Here is a 27,325-nt window from a genome sequence, read left to right on the forward strand (position 1 = left end):
TATTATTTTTTAAATATATTTTTTTTAAATTTGAGAGACAGAGTGAGCAAGAGAGGAGGAGCAGCAGAGGGAGAGAGGGAAGCAGACTCCGTGCTGAGTGTGGAGCCCAACATGGGACTTGATTGCAGGACCCGGGATCATGACCTCAGCCGAAGGCAGACGCTTCACTGACTGAACCACCCAGGTGCCTCCCAAAGTCCCTTTAGACTCTTAATTCTTGAGAACCCCCAATAGATTCATTTATGTTGATTTGATCTAGTGATAGCTAACATGTCAGAAAACTGGGACATTTAAAATACATTAATTCATTTAAAAATAGTAATAACAAACCAACTTGTTACTGCATATTTTTAAGAATAAAATGTAAGTATATTTTCCCCAAAACAAAATAAAATCAGTGAGAAGAGCTGTACTGTTTTGCAAGTTTGCCAATCTCTCTAATGTCCAGTTTAATATAGGACAGCTGAATTCACATATCCACCCCTGCATTCAGCCTGTTGCGATATATTGTTTTGGTTAGGTCTTGAAAAATCCAGCCTTCCATGGATACGCGCAAAGAAAGGAAAGGAGTATTTTAATGCTCCTTTGAGATAACTGTGGGTATGTTACACAACCTCAGGAAACACTGTACTCTTGAAACAAATAAGAGCGAAGGGCAAATCCTGTCTCAGTTTTATCATGAAAGTAGTTCCAGGTCCAGGGCTCCAGGCTCACACTTGGAGAACCGCTGGATTGGAGGCTAATGATGTTCCCCAACAACCCAACGAGACAGACATGCTTTTTGTCCCCATTTTACAGGGACAAAAACTGAGGCATCGAGAGGTGTAGTCGCTTTGCGCCCAGCATCCCACAGTGGCTGGTGAGTGGCATAGCTGAGATGCTAACCCAAGGGCCGTCTCCACTGGCCACCCTGCCCCACCTCCCAGCAGGCTAGCATCCCTGGTCATTGCAGGGGAGCGCCTCCTGTCTGCTGCGGCGTGGGAGGCAAAGAAACTCCTTTTTAAAAAAAATATTTTACTTATTTATTCATTTGAGAGAAGTAGAGCACAAGCAGGGGGAGGGGCAGAGGGAAAAGCAGGTTTCCTCTGAGCAGGGAGCCTGATGTGGGGCTTGATCCCAGGACCCTGAGATCACAACCTGAGCTGAAGGCAGGTGCTTACCTGACTGAGCCACACAAGTGCCTGGCAAGGAGACTCTTGAGGGTAAAAGAAAACAGCAAGTGAGATGCTCAACAGCTAAAGGCAGGGGCAAGGACAGACCAACCTCGTGATCCCAGAGACCCTGTCCCTCCATAGACTCTGACTACACTCCAGAGTGCTTCCTGCTGGAAGGTGAAATATCTGGTGAGGTCACTGCCCACGCTCCATCCTACAAGGTTCATCTGCCTGTGGGCTGCTGCAGGCTATTCCCAGATCCCAAGCCCCTTGCCTTTCCCAGAGTACCAGTGTGGGCACATGGGAGGGGGCCAGACATCACCCAGGTGGCTCTTTCCAGATGTGTAGGAGGGCCTTAAGGGGTGCTATTGTCTTGGATGGTAGTCGGGCGTGAAGCTGAGTGTGGGCTCTGGAGCTGACAGCCTGGCTTTTAAATCCAGCCATTCCCATCTCCCAGCTCAGTTTTCCCAACTGTAAAATGGGGATAATAATATGCTCCCTGACAAAGGTGTTGGGGAGAGTTCAATGAGGACACACAGGGAGACCACCCCCAAAATGTTGGTCCCTATTTGAATTCTAACATTACTTATCAGGATGTTATATATTCATTCATTTATGCACGCATACATTCGCTCATTCAGCAAACATGTAGAAGACCACTGCTTATGTGGCAGGCATGGTTCTAGGTACTAGGACACCACCGAACAAAACAGAATAAATGAACAAACAAGTAAAACCACACCCTTGTGGAGATTATGGCCCAGGATTGAGGACCCCTGGAAGCTGTCACAGTAATTCAGGAGAGAGGCTGGGATGGTTCTAGGCAGGTGGGGGCAGAGGGCTGGGTTGTCTCAGGCTATTTTTGGAGTTGGAACCGCCATGGTTTGCAGATGGATTAGATGTGGTGTGGGAAGAGAAGGACAATTTCGAGGTCTCTATCCTGAGCACCAAGGACATCCACCCATCATCGAGGAAGGGGGCACTATGGGAGGGTCAGGTTCTTTGTGGAGGTGACAAAGAGCTTGAGGTCACACACATTAACCCTGAGGTTTGCGTTAGTCGGTCAGTGGAGGTGGAGACACAGTGGGCAGCCTGGAGACATGCATTCAGGTTCAAGGGCAAGGTCTGGGCTGGGAGGAGAAATCTGGGAGTTGTCAGCATTTTGATGGCATTTAATATTGTGGAACTGAATGAGCCCCACCTGGGGGAAGGGGCTCTTAGTCTGCTGTTCCTGCTGCACTGGGATGGGAAAGCTCCATCTTTATTTTCATTACCCTCTAACTAGCATCTCCTTCCATAATGAATGAAGGCAACAGATCACTGTAAGAGTACTACGTATGCCTCTGTCACCACCAAGTCACAGCTTTGTTTTCACATCACATCACAGTTAACCAGATACCTCAAGGAATCACTGAAGCCAGCACTGTTATGAATTCATGCGCGTTATCATGACCGATCAGTTATCCCCTAAATAACCATGACATCATGTCATCTAACATGTGGAGAAGAAGCATACATATCACAGTTTATATTTTGATCTAACTGGCTTCCTTTGGTAATCCTGCCTATTTTTTTCTTTGCATTTAATTTGAACATATTCTGAAAAGGATCCACGCAGATGTCAAGGGGCGGGGGGTGGGAGTGGGGCGGTACATGGCTCTCCAAGGGGGTAAAACCACCAGTTAGGGAATGAAGATTGCTAGAGAAGAGTGTTCTGGGCCCCCGAGCGAGGGGTCAGGATGATGGGACACCAGCCTAGCACCCCAGGGCTGCAGGTGGGGTATGAGGAGAATCAAACAGGAAGCCAGATGTAGGAAGCACTTCCAGGAGTTTGGTGGGATCCGCTCAGCTCATGCTGCTAAGGACGATGGTGTTTCCTTCCCCAGGACGAGTGAGCAAACTGACCACAATCCCCGCCGGGCACTACAGCTTCCAAAGCTCAGCTCAGCCTCTGCCCACCCCAACACTCGGACTTCTAGAGCTGGGAGTGCATCCAGCTCAATTATTTCCCCATCAGTAGTTTATGTAAGAAGAGGGTGCATTTGGGCTGATTCCCTGCCTGCAACCTTCCCTCTGCCCTGGAGCACATCGGTTCCCTCCTGTCCTCCTCCCCCGGGGAGAGACTGTACATAATTTACAACTAGGCACATAAATGAGATTCAGGTGCTCCCGTAAATGAATGGAACGGACCAAGGATAAGAGAAGGAGAGGTGTGCGGGGAATGGAGATGCTAGCCATGCCTGTGAAGCCTCACAGAATCTGTTGTGTCACTGCAGAGCCTGTGTGCTGCTTTTCCGCAGCAACAGAATTACTAGCTGGGTTCGAGGCTGGCAGATTGGAGGTGATGTTCTCAGCCTCCCTCACAGGTGGAAGTGGCCACGACCAACTTTTGGTGGAGATGTGGGTGGAAGTGGTGTGAGTTGTGGTAATGCCTCTCCAGGAGGTGGGTGTGCGCCCCCCTGTATTTGCTACTTCCTGCTGGCTGGATGTGGACGTGGGGAGCCGTTCTGGACAAGGGCAGTCCCCCAGGATAGTGGGGCAACATCCTAGAAGGAGCCTGGGCACCAGGCAAGCCATATCATCTCTGGGATGTTAATGCCTGAACTGTCAAATGAGAGAAAAATAAGCACCTATCAGCTCTAAACCATTGTTATTTGGGATATTGGGGGGAGGGGGGGGCTGTGACACAAATCCAGCTGGCTACTGACATCAAGTAGGGACAGCAAACCTTTTCTGCAAAGGGTCAGACTAGAAGTACTTTCACTTTGCAGCCATGTGGTCTCTATTGCAATTATTTGTGTTGCAGTAGAGAGCAAGCAGCCATAGACAATATGCAAATGAATAAGCTGTATCCTAATAAAACTTTACTTATAAAACAGGTAACAAATTTCTGCAGGCTGCTATGGACCTCTACTTCCAGGAATGTTGGTAATATTTGGCAGGCTCTTTTTTTATTTTATTTTTTTTAAGAGAGAAGAGAGAGCGAGAGGGAGCATGGGAAGGGCAGCTGGAGAGAAAGAGAGACTCCCAAGCAGTCTCCACATACAGAGTAAGGTCTGATGTGGGGCTTGATCTCATGACCTAGAGATCACGACTGGAGGTGAAATCAAGAGTTGGACACTTAATCGACTGAGCCACCCCAGTGCTCCCCTCCCCACCCCTCCTTTTAAAGCAAAATTTGGAACCTCAACTTTTGGGTGAAGTTTCCAGATTTTAAAGAACACCTTATAATTCAAACAGAACATATGTGGGGTTGAAGTGTGAACGTGGGCTGTTGGCTGCTGTTTTGTAAGGCCCACATGTGGTCCCAAGGGGTGCAGAATAGAAGCTGAGCTGGTCCCGGCCAAGGTTCAATTCCATCCCTGCTGCCTGTAGGAGGGCCTGACCGTTGTGAGACTTTCACCATCCATCCTTTGGCTTTTAGGGCTCCTGATCTGGGCAGGGGAAACAATCTTGCTAACTTTCTGGGGGTGGAGCTCGGGTCTCCTGAGGCACAAGTGATAAATGAGAAGGAAATGCTTTTGCAAACTCCAGAACACTATAAATATTAGATGCAAAATGCCACAGGACTGAAGTCTTTGTTTTTTTGGCAGACAAATTGGCTGAGGAAGCAGGGCCGGGAAGAAAGGCATCAAATAAACCCCGAGCCCCAAAGCTCTTAGGGCTGGGGCATTTCTGATATTCTGTAACTGGATCCTTTTAACTTTGGGCTGCTTGCAAGGTTACAACATGAGTCTCTTTCTTCTGCTTTTGAAAAGACACCAAATGCAAACTGCTGTACAAAGTGATACATCAATCCTGTAAAAGTTCTGGATGCCAGAGATGGGATCTTGCTGAACTGAGAACTGTGGGAAAGCAGATGAGGAAGGTGAGGGCATAATTACGCATGAAGGAGGCAGCTTGTGCTGGAAGCAGAGCGAGCTGGGAGAAATGCCTCCTTCCACTTGCTCCTTGAGGGGGGAAGCTGGATTTGGGTTTCTACAGCAGACATCTGTTTTATTTTTCTGCCCAGCATCCATTCTCCTGTCTTTTGGTAACTGTGCCTTCCGAGGTACCTACTCAGGTGAGAATGTTTCTGGCTCCCAGCTCCTGGGCTAGGCACCTGATCTGGGCTTGGCCAATCAGGGTGTCGCCTCTTCCCTGGCCTCTGTGATTGGGTAAGAAAGGGGCATATGACCCCCGCTGAGCCAATGAAAGCCTCCCCTGAGACTTCTGCTGGAGCTTTGGGAAGAGGCTCTCTCTTTCAGCCAGGGTCACTACGGGCCATCCTCCCCTCACAAAGCAGAACCTTCCTAAGAATAAAGCTAACCCAAATGAAAAAATCCAAGAAGCAGAAAGACAGGCTCTGATGACAATGTTTGAATGCAGAGACTCGGCTAAATTGGCCTGAACTAATGGCAATTATATTTCTGAATGCCGGAAGGGGGAGACAGTAATCCAAATTCCATTTTGTTCTCATTTTCTGCTTACTTCACACCTAAGGCCGAAGAGTCATCTGTTCGTTCAAATCTTTATTGGGTACCCAATACCTGCCTGGCACTATTGTTGGGATGGAAGGATACAGCAGTGAACACACTATGCAAGAAATAAATTCAAAACACCTGAGATCATGTCAAAGGAGCGATAAATCCTACAAAGGATAGAGAGCAGGGTATCATGGCAGAGTGTGACAGGGGTTGGGGAGGGCTAATTCATGAAGGGAGGTCAGGAAAGCAACAGGGGTGTTAGATACGGAAGGTGAATGGTTACAAGAAACAAGCTGTGTGGGCAGTGCTGCAGGCAGATGCAACCACAAGTGCAAAGGTCCTGGGGTAAGTATGACCTCAGAATGTTTGAGGAACAGCAAAGAGGCCAGGCAGTTTGAGTGTGGTTAGAAAGGAAGAGAGGTAGGAGATGTGGACAGAAGAATAGGCTGAGGCTGAGCAAGGCCTTGGCAGCTCTGGCAAGTTATTCCAAGAGCATCAGGCATGATGCATCAGCGGAAGGTCGTGGCCAGGGAGTGACATGATTAGAATTCCATTTTTCAAAGCTTCCTCTCGGTGTCGGGTGCAGAGGAGGAATGGCTAATCGTTGGGGACGAGCAAATAGCTGGAGTGGAGGCTGAGGGCTGCTCCTGCCTGTTTGTGGCAAGGTCATTGCTACTGAGGAGGGCTGAGCCGTCACGGTATTGGAGATGTGGAGGGCGGGCTGTTTGTGCCTCGAATTACACGCTGCCCTTGGCCACTCACTCCTTGCGAGGATCATGCATCTCTAGCAAATGAAAGCTGGGGCCCATCCATGTTCTGGAAACTTACTAGCTGGGCATGGTGGGCTCCCCCAGCACTAGTGACAGGTTTTATCTCCTGCCAGGTCGACATCAGGAAGGGTGGCATTTGAAAATCCTTCTGCCCCTTTTAAAGCACGGTTTTGTCCAGAAGGATGGAATGAGGGGTGGGCGCTGGGGGCAGGCAGAGAAAACCCACAATAGACTCTCGGAACAAGGCCTGGGGAGACTGTCAATCACTGGATATTTAATTATCACCTTGGAGGAAGGTGACACTAAGCTGATCCTTTGAAGACCCAGCTCTCAACACCATTAGATGTCCATTTCTATGACAGATATTTTGTAACATTCCTTTATTTTCCAGAAAGAAAACTATGCCACCTAGGCATATTCTTTTTTCCAAAAAAAAAAAAAAAAAAAAAAAAATCCATACAATGCCCTAATTACAATCTACAAGAAAAATAAAAGGAAGGCAATTCATAACAGAAAAATTTCTGTATGAACTTTTGAGCACATCCATCAAGCAGACACCATGGCGTAGCCAGGTGGTACCTACACACAGGTTCGGAGGCGTGTGAGCCCCAGACGCAGGCTGGGTGGGCCCGTGGCACTTGCAATCCAAGTGCTTCCGGCGGCCCTGCCCTGGGCGCCCAGATATTCAGTAATATGGAATAAGTCCTGGAAAAGTTTTGCATTCAAGTACAATATTCCTTCCATGTACTTATCACTTACATTCCTGGAAAATTCAGAGTGTACTAAAACTGTGAATACCTCTGGTGTTTAGGTATAAATCGGACTTAGGGTCCAGGCTCAGACCACAATACCTGCAGAAGAATCCACTCGTATAATGATCTGGTGGGAGACTCGGAAGCCTCATGGGACGCAAGGCAATTTGGGGGCCGGGTAGGGCTCTCTGGGTGCTCAGCAGGCCATAGAAGGCCCCTGCTCCCGCCCCTAACCGCCAGCAGCATCCCCAACTTTTACACCCACTAGGGACACTTTCGTAGATTTTAGCCCCTAGGGGGCAGTGTGCTCCCTTGGGAGCCACCAGGTTAGCCGTCCCTCCTCAAGCCACTGGCCTGTGGGCTGAATCCATCCCACAGGTGTGTTTGCTTTGGGCCTGCCTGGTGTTTTAATTTATTTTTTAAAAGTAGAGCAAACAGTTCACATTTGAAATCGGGACCACTTCACATAAAAATCTGGGTGTCACACTTCTGACAAATGAGAACATCTGGCACCTCTTGGTCCCATCCATCATCCCATGGGCACATCTGCCGTGGGGTGCTGCGTCCTGGCTCCTCCAGGCGTCAGAGTTCGGTTTCTCTGGGGAGAAAAGGGCTCATGCAGGCATTGCAGAAAGCGGACCACTCTGCGGCCTGGGGAGGGCAGACGCGGAGAGGCACCCGATTTGCCCTCTCCCCACGACGGCACAGCTGCAAGTGACCTGCTGGCCAAGGGGCGGGATGGGCCAGGTGCTTGGAGCAGGAGGACCTGTCCGTGGACGGGTGGGACCCATAGGCCCCAGGCTGGAGCCCTCCTGGGTAGCTGCCCCATGATCCTGAACCCCGACCCGCGGCCCAGCCTCAGAGCGGCCTGGGAAGGCCTGGAGAGTCAGGGCAAAGGACCAGATGTGGAGCTCGGGCCTGAGGGGAATGCAGCAGGAGGAAGAGGGGAGGCACCCACTTCACAGGCACGGGTGGCGATTAAGTTAGACTAGTCATGCTCCCGACACAAAGTCTGGGTGTGGTAAAGGAGTAATAGGAACAGCCTGCATTTTTAAAAATTATCATTGTCATTCTTTTCATATTCTGAAAGGTCCGTGTGTCCTTCTCCAAAATTTGCTTGAATTACACTCTACACCCCAAGGCTGCCCAAGAGGACTTTTGTGATGATAGAACATGTTCTGTATCTCCACCATCCACGCTGGCATCCATGTGTGCCTCCTGGGCACTTGGAATGTGCCTAGTGTGACTAAAAAACCAAATTTTTAATTTGGTTTATTTTTAATTAACTTAAAGTTAAGTAGTTCCCAGTGGCCAGTGGCTACCGTGTTGGAGCCAGCAGCTCTAGTGTAGACCCTTCTAGAATGTTCAGGAGAGTGGCAGCTCGTGCCAGAGAGCGAGACGGCAAAAGGTCACACTTAGCCTGAAAACTACCTCAAACCCTTGGAGGCTCGAGGGTAGGCTTTACATATCCCCCCAACATAGCGACATGCTTCTTACTTTTATTTGACTTCCACAATTATTTTAATGCCCACTGAAATTAGAGACCCTGTAGGTGGAACCAAAGCAAGTTGCCCATGGGCTAGGTGGCCACAGGGCGCCACACTGAGGACCACAGCTGGAGGGGACGGGGAGGAGAGTCCCTGATGGTCTGCAGGGTTTTCTCATTCAACACAAGATTCTGCAGCTTTAATGGAGGGTAATGTGTCACTATGGGGATTAAAGAAGGTGGTGTGCCTGAAAGATCCTAGCCAAGGTGGGGTGAATTGTGTCCCCCAGAATATACGTTCAAGTTCTAACTCCGGGTACGTGTGAACGTGACTTAATTTGGAAATAGGGTCATTGTAGATGTCGTCCACTTAAGATGAGGTCATATTGGATTATGGTGGGGCCTCATCCAGGGACTCATGTCCTTAGAAGAGGGGAGTTTGGACATGGATGTGTGCAGGCGGCCATGTGAAGAGAGATCCCCTCAGGGAGGCAGAGATGGGAGCACGGGAGCTACAAGCTGAGGACTACCAAAGACTTCCAGCAACCCCCAGAAGCTGGAGGACACAAGGAAGGGTCCTCCCCAAGAGCCTTCAGCCTCCCAAGGAAGAGTCCTCCCCAAGAGCCTTCAGCCTCCCTGCAAGGAAGAGCCCTCCCCAAGAGCCTTCAGCCTCCCCCCAAGGAAGAGTCCTCCCCAAGAGCCTTCAGCCTCCCCCCAAGGAAGGGTCTTCCCCAAGAGCCATCAGCCTCCCCCCAAGGAAGAGTCCTCCCCAAGAGCCATCAGCCTCCCCCCAAGGAAGAGTCCTCCCCAAGAGCCTTCAGCCTCCCCCCAAGGAAGAGTCCTCCCCAAGAGCCTTTAGCCTCCCCCCAAGGAAGAGTCCTCCCCAAGAGCCTTTTCAGCCTCCCCTCAAGGAAGGGTCTTCCCCAAGAGCCCTCAGCCTCCCCTCAAGGAAGGGTCCTCCCCAAGAGCCTTCAGCCTCCCAAGGAAGAGTCCTCCCCAAGAGCCTTTTCAGCCTCCCCTCAAGGAAGGGTCTTCCCCAAGAGCCCTCAGCCTCCCCTCAAGGAAGGGTCCTCCCCAAGAGCCTTCAGCCTCCCAAGGAAGAGTCCTTCCCAAGAGCCTTCAGCCTCCCCCCAAGGAAGAGCCCTCCCCAAGAGCCTTCAGCCTCCCCCCAAGGAAGAGTCCTCCCCAAGAGCCTTCAGCCTCCCCCCAAGGAAGAGTCCTCCCCAAGAGCCTTCAGCCTCCCCCCAAGGAAGGGTCTTCCCCAAGAGCCATCAGCCTCCCCCCAAGGAAGAGTCCTCCCCAAGAGCCATCAGCCTCCCAAGGAAGAGTCCTCCCCAAGAGCCTTCAGCCTCCCCCCAAGGAAGAGTCCTCCCTAAGAGCCTTCAGCTTCCCCAAGGAAGGGTCCTCCCCAAGAGCCTCCCTGCTAACACCTGATTTTGGGCTTCTGGCTTCCAGAACTGTGAGAGATTATATTCCTATTGTTTGAAGCCACCCAGTTTGTGAGGCTTTTGTTACAGCGGCCACAGGAAACTGATACACCAGCCCCCGGGCTGGGACAGAGAGAGTCTCTGCTGGTGTGTCGCCAGGGAGGCAAATAGGAATCTCCACCCATCAGCCTCACACCAGCTTTTAAAAAGTTGAGAAGTACACCCACCCACTTTCTGTCTTGCCAAGTGGCCCCCTTCTCCTCGGGCCCCAGGGAGCTCCCCTCCCAAATGTGTGGGCACTAGGCACATGACCTTCAAGGGTGGAGTCACCTCAAAGGCCCTGGGGAACTTCTGCACCTATGCTGTAACACCATTGCACAGATGAGAGACTGAGGCATAGATGGGGAAACAGAGGCCAGAGGTGGCCAGGTCTCAGCTTGAGGTGACAGACGCAGAACCAAATTCTCTAGACTCCTGCACCAATGTTCTACTTGTTTTGAAACTTAAAGATCTTGGAGAAAGGGAAGGCCATGACGTTGGAGTTAAAAGGAATTTAGCTTGAAGATGAACATGGATGTGACACACGCATCCCTCCTAAGGATGCCCAGGGCCAGCCCGGGCTGTGGGGGGCTGCCTGACTTCCGTCAGCGCTCCTAAGGTGCGTTCCTCCGCAGGGTACAAATGCTCAGTGGTCACACCCCCAGGCCGCAGTTGCGGGGGGGAGCGCTGGAGGAGGATGAAGTGAGCTGGGTGTGCAGGGGTGTGTGTGCTCGCTGGAGGGGAGAGGGGGGAGTGGGGAACTCAGACAGGAGAGAGGCCAAGCACAGAGAAGGCTACCATTGTGCAGGAGGGACAGCTGCACCACCGAGGGGGCGCCCTGCAGGAAGAATCCAAGTCCTTTCTTCTCTGGTGCAGCAGGGCCCAGAAGGAAGGAGGAGGGGCCGGAGGGTGGGGGGTGGGAGGAGCAGGAGGGGAGAGGAGGGAGGAGTACAGGGAGCTGGGTGGGTGTGGGGGGGGGCTGGCTCTGGATGGGACATTCGCCTACCCGGCTGGGCTCCCCAAGTGCCTAGGACGGGGCGCACCCTGTTCCAGGCACGGGGATGCTGGAGAGGACCACCTAGGTGCTCCCTGCTTCCTGGAGTGGGTTCCAAGGGAGGCAACCGGTGAGATGAGCACACTTGAGTGCTGGAGGGGGTGAGTGCTGGAGGGGGGTGAGTGCTAGAGGGGGGTGAGTGCTGGAGGGGGGGTGCTGGAGGGGGCCGGACAGATGAGGCGGGAGGAGGCTAGGGAGCCCCAAAGGGAGGACAAGGGGGGATGATGAGGCAAGAGGAGGCTAGGGAACCCCGAAGGGGGAAGAAGCGGGGATGAGAACATCGTTTAACTTGGGAGGCTGGAGAACAAATATACAGATACATGTTACGTGGTGACAAGAGGTCTGAGGGAAGATAAAGCAGGGTGAGGGGACAGCAAGGGGAAAGGAACCCTCCCGGAAGGGCTAGTCAGGGAAGGCTTCTCTGAGGAGGGGCTAGTTAAAGATTGGAGGGAAGGGAGTCAACAGGCCACTCAGGTGTGTAGGGAAGAAGTTTCCAGAAAAGGAAAGAATGAGCACAAGTGAGGGGGGCCAGGTGGACTGTTTGGGAAACTGGGAGGAGTGGGGGGATGGAGGGGGATGGACAGAAGGCGAGGGCAGGGGGGCAGGTCATCAGGACCCTCCTGCTGCTAAGGCGGGAACAGGGCGCAGCGGGGAGGAGAGGTGGCGGTGGTGACCCCGGGTAACCCTTACCCCGCAGAGGTGCAGGCGGGGGTGCGCTGACAGCTGGGTGCGGGGTGGCGGGGAGGACGAAAAGCAGGAATGACACGGAGGTTCTGGCCTGAGCGGGAAGCCGTGGGACGGCCTTGGAGCCATCGGCCACTGGAGGCCGAAATGCCAGGCGCCCTTGTGAGGGCAGGCGCTGGGCGGGGAGCCGGGGGCCAGATTCGGGTTCACTGTGGGGTTCAGGGCAAGAGGCGAAAGGCAGGTCACACGGAGGGGTGGAGAGGGAGGGTGGAACTCGAACAGCAGTCCTCGCGTCTACGAGGTCACACACACACACAGACACACACTGAGAATACACTTACACAGACACACGCAAGAATGCACTTACACAGACATACAGACATACACAGAATACACTTACACAGACACAGAGACACAGACACACACAGAATACACTTATACTTAGACACATATACAGAATATACTTACACACACACAGATACACAGATTACACTTAGACACAGACACATACACAGAGACACAGAATACACTTACAGAGACACACACACAGAATACACTTACACACACGGACACTCACACAGAGACACAGAATACACTTACACACAGAGACACACACAGACACAGAATACACTTACACAGAATATACTTACACACAGACACACACACACGCCAGCAGCGAGTCTTGTCGGGGATGCCAGCATGCCCAGGGACGGCCTCTCTGGCCTCCTGTGTGAGAGGAGGCTGCCCCAGCCTCCACCAACGCTTCACGGGCCCTGCCAGGGCAGGCGTGATGGCACGGAGCCCCTGCCCCCCAAGTGAGGGCAGCCGCCCAAGGTTGACAGCCAAGTAGTGCAGATCCTCGGCTGACCTCCCTCCCCAGCTTTGAGTGAGCAGAAGAGTGAAATAATTGGGGTGCTCAAGGCCAAATTTCAAAACAGCTCCAACCAGGGGCCCTGATGCAGCCCAAGCTTGTAATGAGAGGCCTGTTACCACCCCCATCCCCACCCCCCACCCCCCGCCCTGCCTCCCCCGGTACATTCTAGAACATGATGAGGGAGGGGCCGAAGGCTGGCCACCAGTGCCCACATCTCTACAAAAGTCTGTACCAGATGGCAGAGGCTGGGCACAGAAACAACCTCAGAACTGCCAGACTCAGATGGCAGCGTGGAATGGGAGAGCATTACCCCAAGAAGACAATGGGTGCTTCTGTCTGATTTGCCAGCAAGCGCCAGAAAAGGTGTCCCCTCTCCTCCGACCAGAGCAGGGGGGTGGAAATCTGGGATCGCCACCTAGGTATGCTTCCCCTCCTCCTTGTTCTCACAGCCCCGGAATTCCGCTTTGCCAGAAATCAAATCGCTCATTGGCAGTGGAGGTGCCAGGGTGCACTCCCTGCCCACACATATACTAATGTACAGGGCTCCGTATTCCCACATCACCAACCTTCGGTGTGATGGGGCCTCTGAATATTCGATATGGCCATTGTTGCCTTAATTTGCATTTTGCTGATTACCAGAGAGGTTGAGCTGCCAATTTTGATCCACGTGCACAACTTATTCTCACCACCCAAGCTTATCTATCATGACATTCCTGGGCACATTGCTCTGGGATAGGTCGTGCGACACTCTGCTACATCATCAGGGTGAGCACTGCTCAAGTGCTGACTGCGTATCACTGTTCTAACACTCAATCCACACAAAACCTTAGGAGCTGAGTTACATTGTTATCCTTACTCGAGATAACCAAAACTAAGAAGTTAAATAACTTGTCCAAATTCACTCAGTTAGAAAGTGGTGGAATCAGGATTCGCACCCAGGCAGAGTCCTTGTTCTCAACGGCTTTGCAAAGAGGAATGTCATTGCCAGAACATTCCAGAACTTTGACCTGTACATATGCAATGCAAGTGAGCAGACTCAGGCAGCTGACACGTGCTAAAAGTTGACTGAGGGCATTTTGCAAAAACTGAGGATGCAATTCATCCCTTTCAGGGTATTTATAATCGAGATCCAAGTCCCCAGAGACAGAGGAAGCCAACATACAGAAATACCCATGAACAAACTGGTATTTATCCTGCCTCAGCCTCACATCTCTCACTTCGTCCTTTGTCCGTCTCTACTGCAAGCACAGGATAGCAGATAGTAAGATGTTTGCCAAATGAACATGCCAATCTTGTAAAAGACGTCAGGGTTTATGAAATTAATTAAAGGGATGCTGGAGGACAGCTTGAAGCACATGCAAATCCATTGACAAACAATATTCTGATCCATGAGGTAATTGAAGAAGGGGCCACTGGAAAGGATGAGGAGGTAGTAAGTACTTCATGGGAGAAGATTCAGAAGTCAAATGAGTCAGAGAGGCCCTTGGGAAAACTGATCAAATCCCAAATGCTTTTGCAAAAATGACCTGCTATGATTTTGCTATGCACACTGCAGGTTCAGTAAAGGACATCATATTGTGTTATCATTTCAATTTTTGGACAAGTCACACCCCACCTCTGTCACTTCAGCAACCCATTTGCTTAAAGAATCAACCCATTAGTCACAATCACAATAAAACAGTTTGTTGCTATGAGATATGACATCAAATAAGGTTATTTTCAAAATGTAGTTTCCTTTTTTCCCCCAAGGTAAAATGCCCAACTAAATGCACTATTTACATGAAATGTTGGTCCACAGTTGGTCCACTTAAGGAACATTTTTCTGATTCTAGTCTTACACCATTCAGGCTGATTTTTTTTTTAATATTTAAAAAAAATTTTTTTAAAAATTTATTTATGATAGTCACACAGAGAGAGAGAGAGAGGCAGAGACACAGGCAGAGAGAGAAGCAGTCTCCATGCACTGGGAGCCCGACGTGAGTCTCGATCCCGGGTCTCCAGGATCGCGCCCTGGGCCAAAGGCAGGCGCCAAACCGCTGCGCCACCCAGGGATCCCCAGGCTGATCTTTTGTACTCAAAAGGGTGTCATGCACCCAAGCAGTTGTGAACTGTTACTATTGTTTGGTAATCTTCCCTCAGCATCTGCTTTCTTCTTTTCCTTACAGAAGAGAATTTCTAGCTGGAAAAATGATCACCCAGAATGGAGACTGCATTCCTTAAGCTCCTCTGCAGTCACATGTGCTCACTTGACTCATTTCTTATCAATGAGGTACAGGGAGAAATGGAGAGTAGCTGAATCTCTGGTCAATTTAGGAACACCTAAATATATAAAGCAAATATTAACAGACCTAAAGAGAGAGAGACAACAACACAATGATAGTAGGGGACTTTAATACCCCGCTTTCATCAATGGATAGGTCATCAAGACAGATAATTGTAAGAAAACATTGGCCTTAAATGACACAGTAGACCAGATGGACTTAACATTTACAGAACATTCCATTCCAAAGCAACAGAACACACATTCTTCTCAAGTGCACATGGAACATTCTCTGGGACAGATCATATGTGGGACCACAAAACAAATCTTAAGACATTTAAGAAAACTGAAATCATATCAAGCATATTTTCCAACCACAATGGTATGAAACTCGAAATCAATCACAAGAAGAAAACTGGAAAATTCACAAATATGGGGAGAGTCAACAACATGCTGTTGAACAATCAGTGGGACAAACAGGAAATCAAGAAAAAAAAAAAAAAAACCGGAAATGAAATGAAATGGAAATGAAAATGGAAAGAAAACGTCTGAAAGTATATGGGATGCAGCAAAAGCAGTTCCAAGAGGGAAGTTCATAGCGATAAGTGCCACATCAAGAAATAAGAACAATCTCAAATCAGCCATCCCACTTTACACCTCAAGGAACTAGGAAAAGAAGAACAAAGCCCAAAGTCAGTAGAAGGAAGAAAATCACAAAGATTGTAATGAAAGTAAATGAAATAAGAGACTAAAACAACAACAGAAAAGATCAATGAAACGAAGAGCTGGTTCTTTGAAAAGGTACGTCAAATGGACAAATCATTAGCTAGATTCACCAAGTAAAGGAGAGAGGACTCAAATAAAACCAGAAATGAGAGGTGTTACACAGGAATACAAAGGATCACAAGACTACTATGAGCAACTATGAACTATGCACCCACAAACTGGACAACCTAGAAGAAATGGATAAATTCCTAGAAACATGTATCTTAACAAGACTGAATCATGAGCAAATAGGGAATGAATAGACCATTTACTGGTAAGGAGACTGAGCCAGTGATCTAAAAACTCCCAACAGACAAAAGTCCACAGCCAGAGGGCTTCACTGGGGAATCCTACCAAACATTTAAAGAAGAATTAATATCAATCCTTCTCAAATTCCTCCAAAACACAGAAGAGGAGAAAACACTGTTAGACTCATTCTGTGAGGCTGGCGTTACCCTGATACCATAACCAGACAAGGAACACCACAAGAAAAGTAAATTATCGGCCAATATCCCTGATGAACACATATGCAAAAACCCTCAACAAAATATGAGTAAACTGAATTCAACAATGCAATAAGAGGATGACACCCCATGATCAGGTGGGATTTACTCAAGGGATGCATGAATGCATATGCAAGTTGATCTAGGTGATAGACCATATTAAAAATGAGGGATGAAAAACATACAATCACCTCAACAGGTGCAGGGAAAGCATTTGTCAAAATCCAACATCTATTTATGATAAAAACTCTCAACAAAGTGGGTACAGAAGGAATGTACCTCAACATAACAGAGGCCCTATATGACAAGCCCACAGCTAACATCATACTCAATAGCGAAAAACTGAAATCCTTTCCTCTAAGTTCAGATCTTAAGTTTTCTACATAGATCTTTTAGTCAGATGTTCTAAAAGGGTGTGAGCTACATTCTGCCTTCAGATAGCTTTTGTTTGGCCCATAGGGTACATTTAAAAACATTGATTTGGCAAGGTTTTTTTTTTTTTAAATATCAGTAGGTTACAGCTAAAAATTCAGGTTAGAAATATTTGAAGGTTGGTACCCCTGAGCATGAACGGTTATAATTATCTGGGCCTCAGTGGCAGATGCCCCTTTCAGTAGGAGCCCTCTGGTCTGCTGCAGGACCCTGTTCTGCTTCTTCTACTTGCACGCAGAATCCTACAACTGCCGGCGGGGGGTGGGGGTGGGTGGGGGGGGCGGTGCTCATGGTAAACTCTGACACATGTGGCTTTCTGCTGAGACCTGGGAACCAACAGGCTTATGTGTATAGGATTGAGGCCTTCCTAGTTCTCTCAGGAGGATCCACTTTCTGGGTTACTGTGGCAGGAGAATCAACCTGCAAGGAAACACATTCTTCTTTCTCCCCACCCCACTATGTGCCCCACTAGCCTCACATGTATCTGAGGGAAAGCCTCCCTGCCCCGCTCCCTAAGCCTAGAAGGCTGCTTCATCTCTGAAGTTACCCAACAGAGGTCTTGGTCTTTTCCTCCTGTCATTCCCACCAAACAAACCCCTTGTCATGTGGATGCATCCCTGGGGTAGCAAGATCCCAGTCATGGAGTCTGATTTCGCAACTGCCTTGGCTCCTTACCCAAAGAGGAGAGTATTCATTTTTTAAAAATTCAATTTAATGGAGTTTGGAGGATTTTGCAGTGGTGCTAGAGATGAGTGTTTATCATTGTGTCTTTGCCTGAGGCCAGCAGGCTGGCAGATGAGCCTTGGGAACCAACTAAGGTATCTTCCCAAAAGATAGACTGACAGGAAGCCCCATTCTCTTTGTATCCACCTGCCCCCACCCCCGCCCCACCCCGGGATAGCACACACAGCACTGAGCACCGGAGAGATGGAGCTTATTGGGTAGTGCAGACAGCCAAGTGTTGACAAACTGTCCATGTCAACTCCCGGGTCATTCTGCAGAGTGGCTGCATAGTCCCACATATGCTCCTCTCTATTTTCCACACCAATTTTAATTCCCGCTCCATACACCAATGTTCTTCTGGAACCTTCTTCCATATTGATGGTCTAAAGTAAAAAAAATCAGTCCCCAATATAACTTACAGTGAATGCAAGCTCATACATGAGGACTTCTAGCCTCTCTATTATATTTGCTATTATAAATGGACTCTTCTTTTTTTTTTTAAATTCATATTCCTTTGAAAAGGTCCGTTTCTTTCACGACAATAGGCAAATCATTTTGTATTTTTCTAAGGCATAAATGCACAACTTTTAAATTAAAATGAAGTTGTCTATGGGCTACCTAAAACATCTAAAATCCCCGCAGGACAGGGACCACATGCTGGCCCGAGGCCAGGACACTTGCAACGCTCCCTGCCTGCCCACCCACGGCCTCTTGGTTCCCCTTACCTGTCCGGTAGCCCGTGCTATTGAGGTACACGGCGAAGGTGCGGCTCTCATGCTGCGCCTGCCAGGAGGGTGAGGAGCAGTTCTCGTTGTTGGTGTAGGTGTTGTGGTTGTGGACATACTTTCCGGTGAGGATGGAGGAGCGCGAGGGGCAGCACATGGGCGTGGTCACGAAGGCGTTGATGAAGTGTGCCCCGCCCTGCTCCATGATGCGCCGGGTCTTGTTCATCACCTGCATGGAACCTGCAAGCAGGAGCCAAGGTGAGGTGCAGCCAGCCAGTTCCTAACTAGTGCCCCAGCAGGCCACGAGGCAATGGTGGTTCTCAAACAGGGTGGCATTTGTAAATCTCTGCGGACAGATGGAGGGGGCACCACTGTCCTGTGTGGGCTGGGGGTGGGCAAGGCACGGTGGGGTTGTCCTGCACAAGAAATATCCTGGGTCCGCAGTCCCACTGGGTGGGTGGTCATGGGGAGCAGGTCAACACTTGTTTGTAAATTATCCAAGCCCTGTTTACATGTAAACATTTTTTTTTTTTGCAGGCTATTAACATGCAGTGTATTCCTTTTTTGTTTTTTGGGAAAGCAACCACTATGTAAACCAAGGGAAGATTATACTCTGTTTTGTTTGGAACCTTCCCAAGAATTGTTCACGTCTTCTGAAATCTGTCCATGCCAGCCCACCGGTCTCACCTTCTCCCTGAACACTCCTCGACTGAATGCTCTGCTCCTCTGTCCACATGGATCCTTCTACTTTGGAATCCACTTCCTACCTCTCCCCAGATTCAACCCATCGGCCAAGCCACACCTCTTCTAGGGATCGCTCTGGCTTCTGATTCCTCGAGCTCTTAGTACGCATGCAGCATGTGTTATTAGGACTTAATTATATACCACCAGATATTGTGGCTTCATTCATGACTTTTCTTGTTTCTCAATGAACTATAACAGTGAAAGGCACTTAGGGAGGAAAGGAAACGCCTGTGTTCTAGAAGCCCTACTGTGTGTAGGTGTTTTCATGGGTCTCTCCCCATAAGGGCAGAGGCTATCAATCCCCAGCGGCCCCATGATGTGTGATGTACCGCAGGCACTCAATAAATGTTTGCAGAGTGGATGCATAATACTATGGCTGGTATTTGAATATTTAGTAGGTTTAGGGAAATAGTCAATGGAAATCTTTTCTCTCATCCTTCTATGGCCACACTCCGTTGGCTTCCTTTTCCTTATGGTTCTTAGAATCTGTCTTGGCTCGAGTGATACAAACCCTCCTCCACCCCGATTCCATGTCCTAACCCTCAAAACATGGGAATGTGGCCTTACTTGGAAAAAGGATCTTTACAGACGTAGTTAAGGATCTTGGGGGTGGGATCATTCTGGATTACCCAGGTGGGCCCTAAATCCAGTGACAGGTGTCTTGTAAGAGATAGAGGGGGGAAGACACCCAGACATGGAGGGGTCAGCCATGTGAGGACCGAGCTGGAGGTTGGAGAGAGGGTGCCACAAGCTAAGGAGCTCCGGGGGCCCCTAAGAACAGCAAGGAAGGAGTCTCCTCTAGAGCCTTTGGAGGAGCATAACCCTGTCAACACCTTGATTCTGGACCTCTGGCTTCTAGAACTGTGAATGAGGAAACCTATACAGGGTCTATCAGGCATCTGAAGATTTTGCTGGAGAGCTGCTGATCCCACTCACCAAGAGCCCCTCAGAGACATAACGACGACTAATCAGACCACCCCCTCCCAGCGCTCTGTCCCTACCAGCGAAGAATGAAAAGATTTATGACTCTTTCATCCCATCTTTCTGCCAAATAGGGACGGAACCAGAGTTAGAGCTTCCCTGAGGCAAACATCGATCTTATCTCCTCACTGTTTAAAACCAAGATAGCTTCCCATGGCACTCGGAAGTAAAACTGAATTCCTCACTGTGGCCTAAGACTCTTCCAGACTTGCCCTTGCTGCCAACCCACCTCCTGTGTTCCTTTGACCTCATCTCTTGCTTCTCCTTGCTCACCTGACTACACCGGCCTCCTTGTGGTTTCTCAAATGCTCCAAACTCATCCTTGCCCCAGGATCATTGCACTTGCTATTGCTTCTGCCTGGGACTCTTCCTGAGGCTTCACTTTGCTGGCTTGTTCCATTATTCAGATCTTAACCTGAGGTCACCTCCTCAGCAAAGTCTGGTCGCACCCTTCCCGCCTCCCCCAGTCTAAAGAAGCCCCCACTCTTTACTCCTTATTACATCAGCATTAAGTATCTTCTTGGCATTTTTCTCCTTCTGAAATGGTTTCCTTTACTGGGTCACTTGTTTATGATCTACTTTCCCTGGATGGAGAGCTCTGGGTGACTCAGGGTGCTGTTCACTCCCCCACCAACACCCCCATCCCCCAGGGAATGTGCAATGGGTGCTCTGTAAACACTCTGTGAGTGATGGAAGGAAGCACAGCAAAGCCTGCCCTTTCCAGCCAGGCACTTGAGGGGGTTTTCTAAGGGCCACCCTCCGGGTCCAGGTATGTTCCCTGAGCCTCTTGGCTATGGCTGCCAGCGGTGGTGGAGGAAAGAACTGGCTTTGTGTTGCAAACGGAACAGGAATCATCAGGCCCCGGAACTGTGTGAACATCTATCCTCAAGGTCACACACCATCCAGAGAAGCCCCAGGGGACCCCGCCTTAACTGTAGGTACTCACAGGGTTTCCATCAGGTATGGCACCTCCCTCTGGAGGGGACGGATGAAGTGGATTTTTCGCGACCTGACGATTCCCGTTCAGTTTGTTCTAGGGGTCCCGGGCTGGATGTGGGGTCCCCCAGTCACCCTGGAGGTGGCTTTAGCTGGCACATCCCAGCGGTGGGCGCGGCACAGAATCACATGGCCAAACATTGAGGACACCCGTGGTGGGAACGTGACTCCCTTCACTACCCATAGGCTCCAGGAGGAAATGTAAGCCAGTGCCGTCATGTCCTTAACACCTACGTGACTCCTGTTTCAACGGGGAGTGAGGCGGCCGCCCGCTCAGAGCTCCCGGTGGGCCGCAGTATTGGCTTACGTTTAGTCGAGCCGTTTAGTTTCCTTTACTTAGAGCAAGTGGTCCTGGCTTCTCTCAGGGCAGTGGACTCTAGTTCTTTAAAACAAAACAGTAATAGTTGACTAAAAGAAGCCAATACTAGTATGAGCACGTAGATGAGAAAATGCTGGAAAGCAGAGAGGCTGGCTGGCGTTTGGCACACACTGGCTTCACACAACCCAGAACCACCGACACGGTGAGATTATGTGGCCACCTTAGAGACACCTTCGGTGCCACACACCTTCCACCTGAGCTCCTGCTGTCACCTATCCCTGCGTGCCTTCTCCCCTTTCCTCTGGTTGCTTAGGCAATGATCTTGCTACTCCTTGGTCCCATGTCTCTTCCCAGATCCAATCCATCAGCAAAGCCCATTGCTCCTCCTCCAAAGTGTATCTACTCTGCCGCCTTGTTGCCTCTTCCCTGGGTACCTGGTTATCCCCTCTCCTCTGAATTAGGCCAACTGCTTCTCTTCCTGACTGGACACTGACCATTTATTTTGCCGGGAGCAGCCCGAGGGCCTTCTCTCCTTGGCACCCTCTGTGGCTCCCCACTCCCCAGAGAACAAAGTCCCTGAGGTCATCCACAGACCTTGCTGGATCCAGATCCTCTCCCTGCCCACTCTCTGTAGCCACAGGGGCCTCGTTTCTGCTCTCAGACTTGCCAGGCCTGCTCCTATCCTCAGAGCCTTTGCCTCTTCTGTTCCTTTTGCTTATAACACTTTTCCTGCAGCATCCCGATGGCCTGGGCCCTCACCCCCTTCTTGTTTCCTCTCCCTGCCCCTGACAGTTCAGACCCCTCACCACCTTTTCTAAAGATTTTATTTATTTATTTGACAGTGAGAGAGAGATGGAGAGAGAGCACTAGCAGGGAGAGCAGCAGACAGAGGGAGAGGGAGAAGCAGGCTTCTTGAAGAGGAGGGAGCCCGACACAGGGCTTGATACCAGGACCCCAGGATCCTGACCTGAGCTGAAGCCAGACACTTAAACGACTGAGCCACCTAGGCACTCTCAGACCCCTTCTTTTGGTTTCTGAGTCAGTGTTATCTCTAACTGTATACTTTTCCATATTTATCTTGCTTGTTGTCTGCCTGCAGCCCTGATGTCAGCACCAGCGGGATTGGGATCACTGATTGCGCCTCCCAGCTCCGAGGCCTAGAGCAGTGCCTGGCACGTGGCAGGTGCTCAGTAACTATTTCTCATAGGAACGAAACCAGGGCACTCGGGGCAGAACTTTTTGCCCACTCTTGACAAACTATGAGGAGAAAGGACAGAGCAGCTGGTAATGAGGATGCGGCCTTTCTGGGTCTCTGGGGATTGCAGAAAGGACAAAGCTGGTTCCCCTCTCCTCCTGGCAGACCCTTCTCTGGGAAGGAGGAGGCCGCCACCTGGTGCATAATTCACCTGCAGTCAGCAGCCCCAAATCTGCTGCGCTGGCGAAAAGCAAACAGCCTGAAGAACTGTCTCTTATTTTTAATGGGCTTAGAACCAGGGTCTCAACGCGCTTACATCTCTATGCTACTAATTTCCCGAGGAGATGAGCCACTGGCCGCTCCTGTCCAGCAGCTCCCTGTGCGTGTCTGCGGGGTGCACCCACCCCTGCCCAAAGAAGCCAGCTGCGGGAGAGCCTCATTGATCTGCTGCTCGAGGACAATCAAAAATGCCCCGAAAGCAGCGCATCTGGGCATCAGCAGCACTACAAGTGAAGCGTCCCTGTGGGGACAGTAACCCGCTCTGTTAAAACTGCCGTGGTGATGAAGCTCTATAAACCCACATCTGGAACACACTACACGTATGATCCAATATCCTCGCCCAGCCCAGCCCCGACGCAGATGAACAGACAGCTCTGACGCAAGGGGAGAACCTGGAAGATGTGGCCGCGCAAGTCAAAAGGCCAGTTTTTCAATATTTTCAATGACGCCAGGCCAGCCAACCAATACTTGCTTTGTCCGACATAAACTTGGGGACATTGCAGACCCAAACGGGCCCGGTTTCCTTCCGTGATCGAACCTTCCGACCTTGCTGGGCCAGGGCTGAGGTCACCTGGACACTTCCGTCACTGTAACGGTCCCAGCCCCACCGATGATTTGGTGTAACCCCCATGACGCTCACCTGCCCGCCCCCTTCTCATCGCCTTTTGGGGCCTCCTCTGCACACCGCCTGTGCTATCACTGATCATTATCTGATGTCTTTCTTTAAAGAGACCTTTTCAGAAGATAAACTTTAAGTCTTAACCCAAGTAACTACGTGAAATTCCGTGATACGCTCATTATTTTTTGGATGCACATCAAATAAGTCTGTAAGTAGCAAAACCAACGTTCGTTGACCTGTCACGAGAGATACTTGGAGCCTTACCTGAGGTAGAAAGGCATTTTGGGAAAACACTGAATTAACAAGGTGCTCTTCTAAAGGGATAGGTCCGTGCAACTGCTATCTCTAACGAACAAACAGGTGCTGGGGATCTTCAAGATTCAAAACAGGACCCGATTTTTGCCACTCCCAGGGCTTAGGCGGTTCCTGCCCTGTGCCAGCTGGGAGCGATGCACCCCAGGCCCCTCCAAGACAGATTCCTGTGGCCCCCGATGTGCGCTGCCCAGGAAACGATGCCTTCTAATGTCTGTATTTCTTAAAGTTATAGGTAAATGATTGGAGTCTGTGATGTCATCCATCCTTATGAAAGTCATGGCAGGGAGATAGGATGCAAGGGAAGAAAGAAAGCCCTTCAGTAAACCCAGGTCTTGACTTAAATCAGTATTTTCTACCTCTCACCTGGACTACTGAGGTGGACTCAACAACCTGGCTTCACCCCCTTGTCCCCTGCACTATGCTCTCCACTCGGTGGCCAGAGGGTTCCTTGTAAAATGTGAAGCCACAGCATGATTTCCTCTGCACAAGCTCTTCCACCATTGGTCCATCTTGCTCCAAATAAAAGCCAAAGTCCCCCCCTTTGGCCCAGGAGACCCTACATGATCTGAACGCTGATTATCCCCAGCTACAACTTGTACCTGTCCCCAGCTCTCCCTCTGCTCCAGTCATGCTGACTTCCTCACTGCTCCTGGAATGTACCATACTCCTGCCTCAGGGCCTTTGCACTTCCTGCTCCTAAAGCCTAGACATGCTCCCCACCCCCCTTATCATCCAGGTCTTTGCCAATTCTGCCTCCCCAGGGAGGCTTTCCCTGGGTTGTGTTGACCAAGCTCTCTCCATCCTCCCCTTCTTGCTCCTTGAGAAACTATTCTTAGCCGATATATGAACAGTAGACGATGGCTGCCTCTGAGATGAGCACTGTGAATGGTGGATGGGGAAGGCCACCTTTGCTTTGAACTATTTGAGTATTTTACAATAAGACTATGTCGCTCATGTAATTTGAAATACTTTGAAGGTGGGGAAGGGAGAAGAGAACTGACTGGAAATAAGCTGACCTATGAAGAGCCTGTGATACGTGTTAACCTTCCCACGTACTCCTGTCATTTGGGGAGAAGTTAATCTAGCCTAGAATGTTCAAGCAGAAGCCTTCTGGCAAGGACCCCTCATATCTGTAGAGACCACAGGTAACTCAGAATACTAAACAAGAGGCTGCCGTTGGAAGACCACAGGCAGGACTTGCCCACAGAAACATGCTTTTTTGAGGGTATTGAGAATGCTGTAGATTTTTTAATGAGCTTTGTGGGCTCTTGGCCACAGGTGGCCCCTTTCTAGGTGAAAAATATTAAAATTTCTGCTCATACCAACTCTTTTCAGGTTCACACACCTGACTCCAATGTGGGGTGTTGCTCCCCTACCCCCACCACGCAATCCTGGAACACCAGTAGGGTTGTCCAAGGATTCAATTCATTTTGGACACTGTCTACCTGGCGTGAGCTCGAGTCTGCCCCTGCCCCAGACCCCACCTCAGACGCTAGCTGCAAGTCTAGGCTGTCTCCTGGGCTTCTGACCTACAGGTCACAGAGGAGTGATTCCAATGACCTCCTCCCTGGGTTCTTTAATTTGCTAGAGTGGCTCACAGAACTCAGGGAAACACTTCTCTACATTTACCAGTTTAATAAAGGATAGGATAAAGGACAGGAAGCAACAGCCAGATGCACGGGGCAAGGTCTGGGGAAAGGTGCAGACCTTCAGCACCCTCTCTGGGCAGGCCATGTGCCCTGCATCTCCAAAGAGTTCCCAGCTGAGAGCTCTCAAGACCTGGTCCTCCTGGAAGCTTCGCCACACAGCCATGATTGGCCAAGTCCTTGGCTCTTGGCTGATTCAACCTCTGTCCCGCTCTGCTCCCCAGGAGGTCAGAGGGTGGTCCCGGGGGGTCCCAGGCTGTGTTATCTCCTCTCCCACAGGTTGAAAAGCAGGAGCTGAAGGGCCACCTGACCTGGAGACCGGCTGCGGGTGAAGGGGACATGACCCATGTCCTCTCTGGGTGTCATCCTTCTCTGAGTGATTCTTTTGTCACCTGTGTAGTTCTGTATGTTGAACTTAGCAGTTTCCACTGCTAAATATGTTTGTGGGTGTAATGCACAGATGCACACTCCTGTTGTGGACCGAACACAGGGCCCTCCCTCATCTGTGGACTCTGGGTATCACAGAGCCCAAAGAATGAATCATGAGCCATTTTATTAAAACACTGACTTTCTTTGGGCCTTCATTTCCGTTCTGCAAAAATATGGCACACGAATGAATAGCTGTAGGTAGGTTTATTTTGACCCTGAAATGCAAGGACCAATCCTAGAATACTCTCACGTTATTCAATACCCTGGGAAGGGCTCCAGAGGCATGTGGCCTGAGTTCAAATCTTGATTTTGCCACTTCCTACTAACCAGGTACCTTGTGCAAATGATTTAACTCCCCCACGTACCTCAGTGTCCTGGTCCGCCCTTCTCCCACAGGATGTTTCAAAATCTAACTGAGGAGAATATGTGCAAAGCTTTTAGTGCAGAACACAGCATATCGAAAGCACTTAATACATGTTAGCTGTTACAAATTTTAGTTATCGTAGCTCCTACGTACTGTGTAACACAGAGTTCAGAGTGCCTGTGGACAGAATCTGGTCTGTGTGTTTAATTGAGTTGTGCTGGAAAGGTGTTTAAAAAATTGACTTAATTGCTAACTTTAAAAAAAAAAAATTAAAAAAAAATTTTTTTAAATGGGAGATTTCACATCAATTCAGCTTTTGGGCTTTGCTTGAAAAATACAGAGATCTGACCTTGATGGGTCCCAGAAGTGAGTGGACCTGAGCAGCAAGGGCCCGGTTCAGAAGGTCTACTCTGGTTCTTCACGCTTCCTGCTTTCCACATTTACAGGACCTGCCAGGCACTGGAGGGACTAAGTTTACAACCCATAGCTCTTTCTGTTCCAGCTGAAGGGACCAGCTAAACAAACCTTCCAAGCAACACTTGCTATGACCCAGAGCCCAACAGAGAGGCAGCTTTAAAGAGGGGGAGCAGAGCGGTGGGTCCAGGTATAGGCTAGAGCAGAACCTTGACCTGGATGGGCAGATGTGGGGCAGGGGGAGATGGGGAAGGGCCATCAGCTTAGGTCACAGGTGGCAAAGAACCTGTGTCCTGCGCTGTCCTCAAGCCACTGGTGACTCCCTGTGGCAGCCCTCATCTGGTTCTCATGTGTCCCTGGTATGCCCACAATGTCACCAGATCAGATTGTGAGCCACCTGCCCAAGCAGACTGTCTAACAACCACGGGAGGCTGGGCCCCATCAATCCGACTGCCTGGAATAGCTCTGTCCTCAGCCGTGTGTGTGTGTGTGTGTGTGTGTGTAAGGCTTGGGGACAAGCAGCAGAAATGGAGACCACATCTGGGCAGAAGAACTCCATTGTGTCCCGAACAATGACATTTGATTCCCATTCTCGTGCCAGAAAGTTCTCACTGCAGTTGGCTAGCAACGACTGCTGTGCCTCCAACTCAAGCCAGAATACTCACTCTGGGTGCCCGGGACCTGCTGCTCAGACCACTTTTCCTCACGATGGGGCAGAGGAGGAGCCGCTCTTGACTCTGGGGTATTACAATATAAAGTCAAAAGCTGTTGCTGGTTTTAGCTACAAGAAGCCAAGGCTTGAAATTGGTTCTTAAACCTGGTATCAATTAAGCAGATGTCAAAGAGGCAGTGTTGGGGTTCTATTAATGAACACTGGACTGTCAGAGAGATCATGAAGTTAATTTTTCCT

At 49.9% G+C, this 27,325-nt stretch overlaps 1 protein-coding gene across 1 annotated transcript in view; it reads right to left on the reverse strand.

Annotated features, from left to right (window-relative positions):
* Positions 1-27,325, reverse strand: part of SULF2 (sulfatase 2) — an 88,731-nt gene that overhangs the window by 51,173 nt on the left and 10,233 nt on the right. The window contains 1 exon segment of the mRNA NM_001048090.1: positions 18,115-18,354. Coding sequence (NP_001041555.1) covers positions 18,115-18,354 — 240 coding nt within the window.

The sequence above is a fragment of the Canis lupus genome, chromosome 24 (assembly GCF_011100685.1).
Source record: "Canis lupus familiaris isolate Mischka breed German Shepherd chromosome 24, alternate assembly UU_Cfam_GSD_1.0, whole genome shotgun sequence".
Taxonomy (NCBI): domain Eukaryota; kingdom Metazoa; phylum Chordata; class Mammalia; order Carnivora; family Canidae; genus Canis; species Canis lupus.